Source organism: Carlito syrichta, unplaced genomic scaffold (genome assembly GCF_000164805.1).
Source record: "Carlito syrichta isolate Samal-C Ts95f unplaced genomic scaffold, Tarsius_syrichta-2.0.1 Scaffold311804, whole genome shotgun sequence".
NCBI lineage: Eukaryota > Metazoa > Chordata > Mammalia > Primates > Tarsiidae > Carlito > Carlito syrichta.
Window position 1 is genome coordinate 55,265 of NW_007255900.1, and position 13,429 is coordinate 68,693.

Here is a 13,429-nt window from a genome sequence, read left to right on the forward strand (position 1 = left end):
CAAGGAGGGAGGGATAAAGGAAGGCTCATTTTTGTAAGGACACTTATTCAGAAGCCAAGTAAAAATATTTTTCAGGGAACATTTATTGTTATTAAGTTTGTCTCCCACTTTGTGCCAAGATTAATTTTCACCTTGGTGTTGGGGTAAATTTCTTCTCTTTATAATCTACCCTTTACCTTTGTCTCTTATAGAAGTGTTTTTACTAATGTTTGCAAAGTTAAACTTAAAAATCCTCTTAAAGAGGATACACTTCATTTTGATAGAATTTTTCAACAAGTTATTGCTTATTTCTAGGTTAAATGCTCTCAATACTCCTTGATACATAAATTTAACTTTAAAAAGATCACTTGATTTCCCAAGGCACAAACAACATATACTAACAGAATTTACAAACAAAACACATAAAAAGTTGGTATTTTCTTTCATGTGTTTGGATTCTGATGGTTCAAAGGTAAAAACTGACTTGTTTCACAGATCCCTATTCTAAGGGATCACTCATCCCAATCCCAAGAAAATGTAAAGCCCAGGTTAATTTCCTGCAATAAGCAGTCATTTAATTAAAGAACAAAATTAACAGGAGTCAAAATGTTGCAGCTGTATTTTTTGTTAGACATTATATAAAAAAGGAAAAAGTATAATACAGTAAATCATTTTGTATAACATGAACTTAAAGAGTTTCCAAATTAATGGTGATCAGGATAAAAATGTCTTTTCAACATAATTCTGAATGAGACTGTGTCACATGTCCCTCATGTCAGAGACCTGGGAATGGTGGGCCTGCACATGCACGTCGCCCATCCTCCCTTATGCTGCAGAACTGTGAAACAAGGCTAAAAGGCAAACAGTAGTTTTCTTCTGGTAGAGTCACAATGGGTCTTAACTGGCCCCAACAGTTCACATTCCTTAGACACCAAGGAAAGAAGTGTGTGTCCTCTGGTTACTCCTCTTGCAGGTAAGTGTGGCCAAGATTGCACCTGTGTGTGTGATCCTGCTCTTCTCACAAACACAGCAGGTAGTCTTGAGCTGAACTTCAGGAAAGTTCCCTGATGAATGTTCAGTGTTGGTATCAAAAAATTAAACACAAATTCTTCTCAGAAGAAAATCTCTATGGCCTGTGGAATCTAGAGATTATAAAAAGAGACAGACTTTAAGGTTATACATTTCTGACAGCTAAAACAGCCAAAAACCTTTCACAAATTAATGTGGTGCTATTAAGCTTTTGAGGGGCTCCATATGCAAATCATGAGGCTAGAGCTGCTCTGGTTAAAATAGTGTGGAGCCTCAAAGGGTTCTTAACTCCCAGGACCCACTTAGACCCCAAAATGTATTATACTATATGCCGAATTCTTAGGACTACCTAGAATTAGTTTAAGCCCTTGAAATACATAGAAGAGCCAGGGTCTTGCTGAATCAGTAGAAGTAATTAATTAGTTAATATGTTCATGGTAACATTTCATGCCCTCAAGAAAATCTCATAACTAAAAATATTGTTCTGACTCTTAAATTGATATGAAGTGCTAAAATGTGGTATAAAGATCTTATATCTTTATGTTCAAGTATTGAGCTCACTCTAAAAAAAATATGTCATCTAGAAAAGTTTCCAAGAATTTGGGAGAGAAGATAAACATCTTTTTTATTGTACTTATTTATTTACTTATTTATTTATTTCACTCTGTGCCCAGGCTGGAGTGCAGTGGCATGAGCATCTTTTAAAATAATGTATAATAGGAAAATGTATTGAATTGAGGTTTCTTTGCATAGAATATATAGCCATATCCTATTTCTTTAAGACAGAATGAACATTTAAAATATGCATGTTTTACTGGAAATATTTTTCCAAAATATTCATATGACTCATTCAAAATAATCAAAACTAAAATGATCTATTTCTCTCCCAAAAGTATGTTAGTCATGGGAGGAAATCTTTAAAAATTTTAAACACAGACTATTAGCATAATTTTCTCCAGTCCTTCCAATCTCCCCTTCCTCTATGATATATTCATCCAAAAAGTATTGGGTAAGATGGAATTCTACTGTGCCTAGTTACTGGGCTTGTAGAGTAAATCTTATTTTAAATAACAATTGCAGTGCCCACTCTGTGACAAACAAAAGGAAAGGAATCCATTATTCTAGTTTAAGGCAGTATCTATATGCAGGATTTCCTTTCTCTTTGTGTTTGGGGCTTGAGCATCTTCAGATAAAAGGAGAGAGGACAGAATAATGTAATTAAAGGCTGCTTACATCAGCCTTTGGAAATAGAGGTGTGCGAGAACTTCAAATAATTACTAGTTGGTCACGGCCATGAAAAAGAAGGAGAGGAATACTGAAATAATATACAGTTCAATAAGTAAAAGATAAGTAAAAGTCTTCCCAACTTTGTCATTACCAAGAAGTTCATTGCCATCTCTCACATATGGTAGCATGGAAAGAGAATGTACTGACTCTAATAGGAAAAATCTTGATTATGGAAGAATCAGCCAATATATTCCCAATGGGATATAGGCTCCATGAAGAAGGGAGTCTCCTTTTTCATATATGATTAATAATTTAAGTAAGATATGAAAAAGTAAATGGGAAGGGGGAGAATAATTTCACAGCAATCTATTAAGTATAAATAAAGTGGTGAGTACTACACATTGGAGGAATTCTGAATATTAGAGGGGGCATTAAATACATAGGAAATTACTTTCATTGCTTTGAGACTAATTTTCTTAAATATACATTACTTAAATAAACCAATGCCTGTGTAATACTCTTCTCATACATATCACCTTTCACCGAGCCCTGTAAAACTCATGGGTACAGACAACATTTTTCATTGAGGAAGATTCTGGTTTGTTTAATACAGTTCTCTGCTGAAATGATGAATATGTTTAGTAGTATAGTTCTTTATGGCATGTGTGTGTGTGTGTGTGTGTGTTCAAAATTATAAATTATAAGTATCATGAAATTCATACAAACAGAAATCTGACCTTGTCAAATGCTTGCTTGATGCATGTACCTCCATTTCATTACTTTTGTATTCATTTAATTCTTTACGAATTGCGGCCTGAAATTTAAAAACAATACATTGCTTTTCAGGACATTAAAAGTTAAACATAGAAATTAGTATCATGTTTATAAATTAATACACTTCTAATACTTGTTGATTCTAATATTTTGTAATATATGGCAATAAAAATAAAACATTTTTTGTTCGGCATTAAGACTGTTTTACTCATTTTTGTAGTCCTATCAAACTACTGTGTAGCCAGTATTCTGGAAGTCTCTTCAAATTTATTTTTTATTGATATATATTTGTACATATTTATGGGGTATATGTGACATTCTATTATATGCACAGACTATGTAATGATCAAGTCAGGGTTTGGGGGATGTCTATCACTCAGATATTTATCATTTCTCTGTGTTGGGAACATTTCAAGTCCTCTCTTCTCTAGATATTTTTGAATTATAAAATACGTTATTGTTAACTATAGTCACCATACTCTGCTATCAAACATTAGGATTTACTCCTATTTAACTGCATGTTTCTACCCATTAACCAACATTTCTCTCTCCTGCCCCTACCAACCACACAACTTTTCAGCCTCTGTCTACTCTCTGTCTCTATGAGATCAACGTTTTTAGCTCCCACATATAAGTGAGAATATATATTTGTCTTTCTGGACCTGGCTTATTTCACTTAACATAATAACCTCCAGTTCCAACCATATTGTCATAAATGAAAAGATTTTCTTCTTTTTAAAGGTGGAATAGTATATGTACTATATTTTGTTTATCCATTCATGGACACTTGGATGATTCCATATCTTGTCTATTGTTAGTAACACTCCAGTGAACAAAGGCATGCAGATATCTCTTTGGTACACTAATTTCACTTCCTTTAGATATATACCCAGAAGAGGGGTTGCTGACTCATAAAGTTTTTTAAAATATTTTGAGGAAACTCCATACTGTTTTCCATAATGGTTGCACTAATCTATCTTCTTACCAACAGTGTAAAAAGTTTGCTGTTTTCCACATTCTCACCAGCACCTGTTAATTTTTGTCTTTTTAAAATAACCATTCTAACTGGGGGAGGTTGATATCTCATTGTGGTTTTGATTTGCACTTCTCTAATGATGTTGAGCATTTTTCATGTAACTGTTGGCCTTTTGTCTTCTTTTGAAAAATGACTATGTCCTTTGTCCACTTTTTAATGAGAATGTTTAAAATGCTCTTATTTGATTTCCTGTGTATATTCTGAATATTAGTCCCTTGTCAGATGAATAGTTTGCAAATGTTTTTTCCCATTCAATGGGCTGTCTCTTCACTCTATTTAGTTTCCTTTGCTGTGCAGGTCTTTTTAGTTTTATACAGTCCCACTTGTCTATTTTTGTTTTTGTTGTCTGTGCTTTTGAGGTCTTAGCCAAAAAAATCTTTGTCTAGATCAGTGTCCTGAAATGTTTCCCCTATATTTACTTGCCGTAGTTTTATAGGTTTGGGTCTTCCGTTGAAGTTTTTAATCACTAGAGTTGACTTTTATATATGGTAAGTAAGATATAGGGCTATCCAATTTCTGTAGCATAATTTATTGAAGAGGCTGTCCTTTCCCCAGTGTATGTTCTTGACACCTTTATCAAAAATCAGTTAGCTATAAATATGTGAATTTATTTCTGGGTTCTCTAATATGTTCATTGGTTTTTGTGTTTTTATACCAATAGGGCACTAATGAATTAGGAACGCCAAAATAATAATACATTTTGAAGTCAGGTAATGTGATGCCTTCAGTTTTGTTCTTTTTACTCAAGATTGCTTTGGCTATTCTGGCTGTTTTTTAGTTTCTTATTAATATTAGGGTTGCTTTTTCTATTTTTGTAAAAAATGATATTGGTATTTTGATAACATTGAATCTATAGATTGCTTTGGGCATAACTGTCATTTTAATGATTGATTCTTCCCATCCATGAGCATGGGATGGCTTTCCACTTTCCATTTATTTGTGTCTTTTTTGATTTCTATCTTCAATTGTTTCCTTATAACAGTCTTTTACCTCCTTGGTTAAATTTATTTCTAGGTTTTTTTGTTTTGTTTGTTTGTTTTGTGGCTATTGTAAATAGAATTGCCTTCTTGATTTCTTTCTCAGCTAGTTTATTATTGGTGTATAGAAATACTACTGATTTTTGTATATTGATTTTGTAGCCTACAACTTTACTAAATTTCTGTATTAGATCTAAGAGTTTTCTGGTGAAGTCTTTAGGTTTTTCTAGATACAAGATCATATCATCTGTAAAGAGGGACAGTTTGACTTCCCTTTTTCCAATTTGGATATATTTTATTTCTTGTCCAGTTATTCTGGCTAGGACGTATTCTGGAGGTCTTTAGTGAATTAATTGGCTGTGTTGTAAGAGGAAGATACCCTCCCCCCTCTCCCGTGTACCCAAACCTAATAGATGAGCCAAGCACATGCTTAGGGCACTAATGAAGTAGGAACGCCAAAATAATAAAGTTCAGCTTTTTGGTGAACTTGAAATTTTGCAGTCAGATAACCTAGAAACAAGTCATTCTAACTTCAGCATACATTTATGTTTTGTGCTGTTTGAAAAATCACATTTTAATTTCCATGACATGTGGGTGGGCTATGCAGCTTGGTCTTTTGAGTGCTCTTCAGAGCCTCTCATCTGGCCATCCTCTAGCTCCCCAGGCACAATTTCATCATGCACTTTCTTTTCAGATAAACCCTCCAGGGACCAGGCGAGATAAAACATAAGACATAGCCTCTGGGTCAAGGAAAGGGTTTAATTTAAGAATTTCAGGGGCATATCATTCCCATACTCAAACATGTCTGCAGACTACCAAAGATGCTTTTATCTCCCCTTATCACGCTGATCCTCTGACCACATCAGTGACAGATAACCAAGTTAGTCAGTCCAGCTCTAATATGTCTGCATTTCTCCAAGTTGATGTGACACCTATGTACATTTAAAGCCTCCTGTATCATTTCACTCCTCCTTGTCCCCACTGTAGCTTTTTTTGTTTACACTTGTCAGGTGGTCTCTTTTATGCCAGCCTTGCTCACTTTTGATTCATCCCCTTATACCATGGTTTCTCCATTTCCACACCCTTATTTGGAAAATGGATAATTTTCTGTTCTGTGCATTGTGAGATGTTTAGCAGCATTTCTGGCCTCTACCCACTAGATGCCAGTAGCACCCCCAGTTGTGATAACCAAAAAAAGTCTCTAGATAGTACCAAATGTCCCTAGGGGCAAAACCTCCTCTAGTTGAGAATGACTATTCAACTCTGACCCTGTTATATCTTTGTGAAACCAATATCTGTTGCAAGCATAGCCTTCATTTAAATAACTGAGGGCTCCCACTATCTAAACATAAGCTCCATAGCATAACGTATTTGGCCCTTATGAAATCTGACACCCCTGAGCAGCATGGACAACTCCATACCTTGTCTGCTGCTGACAGTCTTGTCCAGGGTTTGTCAGCCCTCCTGTCATAGTCCTGTGCTTTCGCTACTTCCACATAATCACTGAATCGTATCAGAATTTTTCTGTCTCTTAATTCATCAACGGTAGGTCTCTGATTAAGCTAAAATAAAACATCATCATAGTTAGGTATCACACACCAAAATAGTTTTTTGAAGTACTCAGAACAAACAGCATATTTTTATAAACAAAAATAAAACTCTGAAGCTGTAAAATAGCATCTGAATACACACATTCTCTAACATGAAGGACTTAAATTAGAAACTATACTCTTCAGTCACAATCCTCCTTCCTCCAACACATTTTATCAAAAGGATTGACACCTCCAGCAGTAGACACACAGGCTCAAGGAATGGTTGATGAATTAACTTAAAATAAAACTTATGGCATCAACAGTTTCTTTTCAAGTCCAATTAGGTAAGCTTTTTAAAGTACTGGTAAAGTTATACTAACTACTGCTCATACTTCAACCTCAGGAAGTGTATTCTGTTAATTTCGAGATAATTTCCTCAGCCTTCTAAGTAGCAGGAACTACAGACACGTGCCACCACACCCATGATCACCACACCACACCCATGCTCATAGCCCCCACAGCCTCAACCTGCTGGGCTCAGGTGATCCTGTGAGGCCAGTCTGAGGTTTGTCTCAGCCTTCCAAGTAGCAGAAACTACAGACATGTGCCACCACAACCAGTTAATTTTTTTTGATTAATTGTAAAGATGAGGTCTCGTCACGTTTCCCGGGCTGGTCTGGAACCCCTGGCCTCAGGCAATCCTCTCACCTCCGCCTCCCACAGTGCTGGGATTACAAGTGTGAGCCACTGCACCTGGCTATGACACTTGAATTTAGAAATGCTCAGGGCTGTGAAGCATATTAGCATTTATATAGTCGCTACCCATATTCATCATAGCAAATTTTAACTATTCGAGTCACAGATAAAAAACCCTTGAGGCTAATAAAGTTCCTACAACCAAGGAACTTCTACACATATCAAAGGGGACCAAAAGTGATGAGTATAAAAAGTCACTAAAACACTGATAGCCAGGTATGCTTTTTTAGACACTGTGTAAATTAAGAAAATGCCAGTCAACTTCTGGCTTCCAGCTGGAAATAAGTGAAAATGTCATCTGGGTTGTACTGCCTTTCCAAGTTGCTCTGGGCTGGAAAAGGATTTTGTCCATAGGGAATGTCAAAGACATACAATAGGATGTGGCAAAAGATACTACTTTTTGAGTTAATTCATGGTTGCTGAACAAATACTCTGATTTAACTAATGCCATATAGGCCAAGAAAACATTATTCGTGATCATAGAGTGATATCTAGCATTACCCATCCTGACTGCTACAGAAGCAGCTGTTCTCCAGTTCACCTTTTATTATTCAGGCAATAAAACATGTATATTACCTTTCTTGTCAACCTTTGCTTGATTTCTCTTCTTTCTTCCTGCTCTGTCTGATCATTCCTTTCTGTAAAACATTAAAGCAGGGGGAAAAGAGAGAGAGAGAGAAACCAGTTGAGACTTTATTCTTTAGCAGAAAATGACACTCAAGCTGTCCGTATTTCTAGAGATCTGAGTTAAAGGTGGGATTTAAGGAGAACTTTTCCACTGTTTTTTTTTTTTTTCACACTTTGTCAATCACTGCTCAGGAGACCATAGTCTCATCACACAGAAGCATTGGTACACAGCAGAGCTCTGCCATTCCCCTAACCTGTTCTCAGCACTTCTCCACATTAGACACAGCAACAGGTATTGCTACTGTTTATTTCCAGGAAATAGATATTTCTGTGTATCTGTCTCTCGCTGTTTCTCACTGATTCTCTCTCTCTCCCCAGATATCTTTATCTGTATATTTACATCTAATATATAGATGGCACATAAAAGCAACTATAGTAGGCTAAGTAAATAAATGTATGTATACCTTTGAATATAAATAGCACTGACACTGTTTTTTTCATTTAATAACCATGCATACTCTTAAACCAACCAACATGAAATATGGAACACTCACTTCAGATTCTGGGCAACAGATACTGGCCTGGAATTTATATTTTCAGGGTCCATTTCAAACCTGACTATATCTATGCACCCAGCTGATCTCCATTGCTGAAGCATGAACACTTTTGTATGACAGTTCCTTTTACAGAAGTCCAAGCTCCTCATTGAAATTAGCTTTGCTTGGTGAGTTGTGACTACTAACATTCAAGCTGTGCTCACACCTATACTTGGAAGCTAAAAATAGAACAGAGTGCAGAGAAATAGTATAAAATGTAAGCCTTGCCCTGGGATATGAGATAATGACGATCCTATTTCTGGTATGCTCTGTTGCTAAATAAAGCCTTGGTCCCTGACCTGGAAAGATCTCCATAATGAGCACTCCTGGAAATACCCCAGGGCCTGACAAGGGAAGTCCCCCCTACTTGCAGGTAACATAATTTTGGATGCTCTGCCTTTATTTAAAAGGTGCATTTCAAACATTTGTGCATTTGGGGGTTTGGTTACATGGGTGTTTAATATATTGCACTTACCAGTAATTTTTTTTTTAAAAAAGAGTCATCTTGGATTGGGGTGTTTTAGAAAAGGACATGAAACACTGCTAGTGCTCAGTTCTTTATCCAAGTGGTAAACCAGAAGAAACCAGGTTTTTAAGGTATAATCAGAAAGCTGATGATACAATTAGAAAAGCATTGTGATAGTATCCCATAGAAGGCCACCCATGAGGGATTTAAGTGATGACATAAAATTCTTCAGATTTCTTAAAACTAGGCCACGGACAACTCCCAAGTGCAGCCTCCATGTGAAAAGAGTAAAGCAAAATCAGATCTTTGTTTTCTTTAATCATGAAAAACACCATCATTAGACCAAGGCCATATGAGTATAGCAAAGTCTTTGGAAAGCTGATCTCTGCAAGTGACCATCAGATCACTTAGGCTATCAGGAAGACCTTCCTGGCTCCAGGAAGGTCTTCCTGATAGCCTAACCCACTAGTCTCTCCCTCAGAGCACCCATTAGTGATATGCTTGTGGACCTCTTATTTCCAGACCCAGTGAACCCTGTGCCTTACACAAAACAAAGGAGCCATCATCAAGACCTCTAAATGCACATTTTCTGGAAATAGTTCCAGCAGCCTGGACAGTTATACATGAATTTTCCATAACTATTCAGAATTGTACTAATGCTTCTAATGCAGTGGCTAAGAACATGGGCAATAGAGGTAGGCAATACTGGGCTGAACTCTACCTCTATCCTCTGGCCAATATTCACTTGTGAAAAAGTCACATTATCTCTCTGAGCCTCAGCTTCTTCACTAGTGAAATGGGGAGAGCATTGCAAACCCCACAAATCTGTTGCAACAATTAAATAAGGCCCCATAACCAAGTCCTGAGTACCATGTGTGGCAATAAAGAACGATCACTGTCGTCATCAAGTATAAAGGGGCTGTTATGTCTCATGCTTTTATATCCATGTTATACAGACAGAGTTCTGAGTGTTCCTCAGATAAGATCACCATTAGTCATGAGGTCCCCACTTGAAGGGAAGCAAGCACAGAGGGATGATATTCCAAGAACTCATAACACGCAGAAAACGCACTACAGTGTGATGGCCTGAAGTCCTGAGTGTCAAGGGCCTATGAGTGTGACGTTCTCTATGGGGCTATCTATAGTTACCCTGTTCTCATGTCTGCAGAACAAAGCAAAAGAAAACAAACTACCCACCCACCACAAGCCTAGCAAGATAATTGTCAGGTCCTCCCACTCAAGATGCTTGCTTGAGAAGGCTTCTGAGCTAAGGACAAACTGTGGTTGGCCGGTGCAGGCAGCGTGTTTAGGGCGGGGTCGCCATGGTCACAGCACAGGAAATCCAGTTTCCCTTCTGCACAATGAAGGTAAGTACAGTTGGTTCCCATTATGCACTTACTAGCTTTCTGTTCACCAAGGACAGTTCTGTTTTTAAGTGTTTGATCTTTATTTCCAAAGAATAACACAACTAGAAGCACTTGCTGGTGGGAGGACCTGACTGCTCATAATCAGAGGGAAGATGTCACTACTGGAAGAAGAAACAGGTCCCAGGTCACAAGTCTAGACTGTGATACTCTCTTCTTGTTGTGGACAGTGGCCTGCTTAGTGGCATCTGTGACTTACACGCTTTATACATAAGTAGCTTCATTTTTAAAAATTCAAATATCTGGCAACTGAAACAACTCAACTTTTCTGTCTGCCTAATTAATTGAGCACATTTCAATGAAAAGCTTTTCTTTAAATCATCAGATACTGCCTAGTTAGCATAACATAGAATAGTAGTTGCTATAACCTAAGTTTAAAAAGTAAAATGAAGAATTCTTTAAGGGTTAAATATTTTCAATAATTTATAAAGGAGGGAATTGTTTTAGGCTAATGAAGGCATTGAGGCCAAGAAAGGAGGGAAGAATCAGTTCAAGTTTAGTACCCAGACCAACAAAGGGCTCTGTGATCTGCATTCTGACGAAAAGTCAGCCTTGGTACTATTATAACTTCATAAAAGGATGTTCACATACACACACACACACACTCACACAACAGAGAATGCGTGCAATGTTCATCGCATAAAAGGAAGAAAAAAAGAAAATACTTTAAAAATCCAGGTCATTAGAAGACACTTTGTGTAGAAAATGTTTTAAAAACTGAAACTGAATAGATTGCTAGAGAACTATCTGAGAAACACCTTTGCAGGGGTCTTAGCACCCCAAATCACCAATAACTATGCAATGGTACATTGTGCTATACACTAGGGAGGCTATTTGTGAGCACCTGTGCTCAGCATATGCTCTAGCTGTATACACACATGGGGTGTGAGGCCTGGAGAGGCAGAAGGTCCTGGAATCTCAAGAGTTCTGAGCCACGGGAAAGTTTCCCATGGATTCCTGGGTTCTTTGGGCTGGCTGCTTTATTCCTCCTAGGTATACCAGTCACAGGGCATGTCCTGGTTGGATTTCTGCCACTGTCCATACCTTGCCTGTGATTTCTGTGGCCATTGGGAGCCCCTGTCCAAAACTGCCAGGGAAACCTTGAAACCAACATGCACAGAGGGAAGGCTTCATTCTCCTTAGCTCTGTAGGACTAAGTAAAGCTGACAACAGAAACAGCTTTATGCTGGGATAAATTTTTTTGTTTTGTTTTAATGGTAAAGGGGAATGTTTCCGAATGTATCAGCCCTCCTCTAGGGGCTTACTTTGGGAATCCCTCAGCTGCCCAGATTTAACGGGAGCATGGAGCGTTCAGCCCGCAGAGATGGGCTGTGGCGAGCACTAGATTTGGCAGCAGCCTCAGTCCACGTGAGGGAAGCCTCTGGAGGAATCGCCAGCTACTCACGTTTCAAGATATTCCTTCTCTCCAGCTCCTCCACGGCGGGTCTTTGGCTCAGCCGTCTGCGGAAAAACACTAGAATTACATTTTGCACCATGGTGGCTGCCTGAACATTCCACCCAGGGACTGCAAGGTAAGAGGAGGCTGGTGCACCCCTCCAGTGGCCTCCAAGAAAGCAGCAGGAGAGAAAGTGAGCCCTGGTGGCTGCCTCTGTCTGTCACAATCGAGTCAGACTCCCAGGGGGAGTAAAAGCACCCCGTCACGGAGCTAGCACGAGGGTAGTCCTTTCTCCCACACTGCACGTGCAGGTCTTCATGTTTCAGATCTGTCGCCCAACCCTTGCTGGGAGTCTGGACTGTGTCCCCAGGCAGCGTGTTTAAGCAGCGCAGAGATCCATCCAAGCGATTCTTGTTCCGGCCCACTGGTTCAGGAGGGGTGAGTAGAACCACTTGTCTTCAGGCTCCCGGTTACGGAAACGTCAGGAGATCCAAGCCTCCCAGCTTTGCATCCAGTCATCAGCACAGGAGACACCAGCTCTGGGAGAACCATGCACTCACTCTAGCTCTTAGCTGCTGAAGGGAGCATCCTCTGCCTGGCCCAGCCCAGAGGGAGTGTCTGCAATAGGAGCCTCCGCCTCCTGGCAGGCGTGGGGGATACGTGAGGCTGGGAATCTACAGCTCAGCAGCTGCACCCAAACACACGGCCCCTCCCGTCTGCCAGCCTGTGTGAGATACCAAGACAAATGATTACTTCTCTTTCGAATGGTCTCTCATCGAGGGAGTTGGAGGATGCAGCCCAAAACAGTAACAACAGCCAAAAACATAAAAGCCTTATTGGGAGAGGGAGGCATCATTAGCCAAAATTAATGCAAGCGCTGATAATTTTTGTGACTAAAATAATGTTGTCCTTGGGTCAGAGCCAGGAACCTTCCCACCTCTGGATCCTTTAGCCACTGCAGAGAGACAAGAGGGGCTGGCATTTGAATACCCGGAATTTGGGGTAGTAATATCTGGCCTCAGTGGGGGTGTTGCCTTCATTCAAAAATCTTTGTCTGCTCTAATCCCTGTCCCAGCACAAAGCCCAGGGCGGAGGTCCTGGCTCAGCCCTCAGCTGCTCCTCCCTTTACACTGGGAGGCAGCAATTTACTGTTCCCCTAGGGGGCTTTGTGGGTGGTTGCTTCTGCAACTTGTCTTGATGTTTGGTGCGACTTGAACCCATATCCTGACAGCCCCTGGCTGGAACCCAGGGCAAGGTTCTCCCAGATCTGTCCCAAAGGCTGTCTGAATGTTGCTCCTGCAATCTAGCCCAAAGGCCATTCACTCTCAGGAAATGACAACGGAATACTGGCCATGTGCCAGGACCTGTGTCCAGCCCCCAGGACACAGAGCCAAACAAGGGAAGCCTTCCATGACTTTAGGAAACTCACAGTCCAGAGGGAAGGGCAAATAGTAAACACGTGAACAAAGCCATTCCAGAGAGGGGTCAGTGGCTTCCAGGTCCACTTGTAGCCAAGGAGCAGCAGAGACCACAGGAGACTCAGCACAGCTGCCCAGGACCTGGAAACCATCTGCATGGGTCAGAGTCTGCCTGCTGCGGTGGGAAGGCGT

At 39.6% G+C, this 13,429-nt stretch overlaps 1 protein-coding gene across 2 annotated transcripts in view; it reads right to left on the reverse strand.

Annotated features, from left to right (window-relative positions):
- Nucleotides 1–528: 528 nt before the first annotated feature.
- PHACTR3 (phosphatase and actin regulator 3) overlaps nucleotides 529–13,429 on the reverse strand; it is a 231,090-nt gene continuing 218,189 nt past the window's right edge. For both annotated transcript variants that reach the window (XM_008069079.1, XM_008069078.2), the window contains 5 exons: nucleotides 11,829–11,884; nucleotides 7,887–7,948; nucleotides 6,444–6,584; nucleotides 2,973–3,049; nucleotides 529–1,121 (listed from right to left, as the gene is read on the reverse strand). In XM_008069079.1, coding sequence (XP_008067270.1) covers nucleotides 1,106–1,121; nucleotides 2,973–3,049; nucleotides 6,444–6,584; nucleotides 7,887–7,948; nucleotides 11,829–11,884 — 352 coding nt within the window. In that variant the 3' untranslated portion in view covers nucleotides 529–1,105. The remainder of the gene's footprint in view (nucleotides 1,122–2,972; nucleotides 3,050–6,443; nucleotides 6,585–7,886; nucleotides 7,949–11,828; nucleotides 11,885–13,429) is intronic.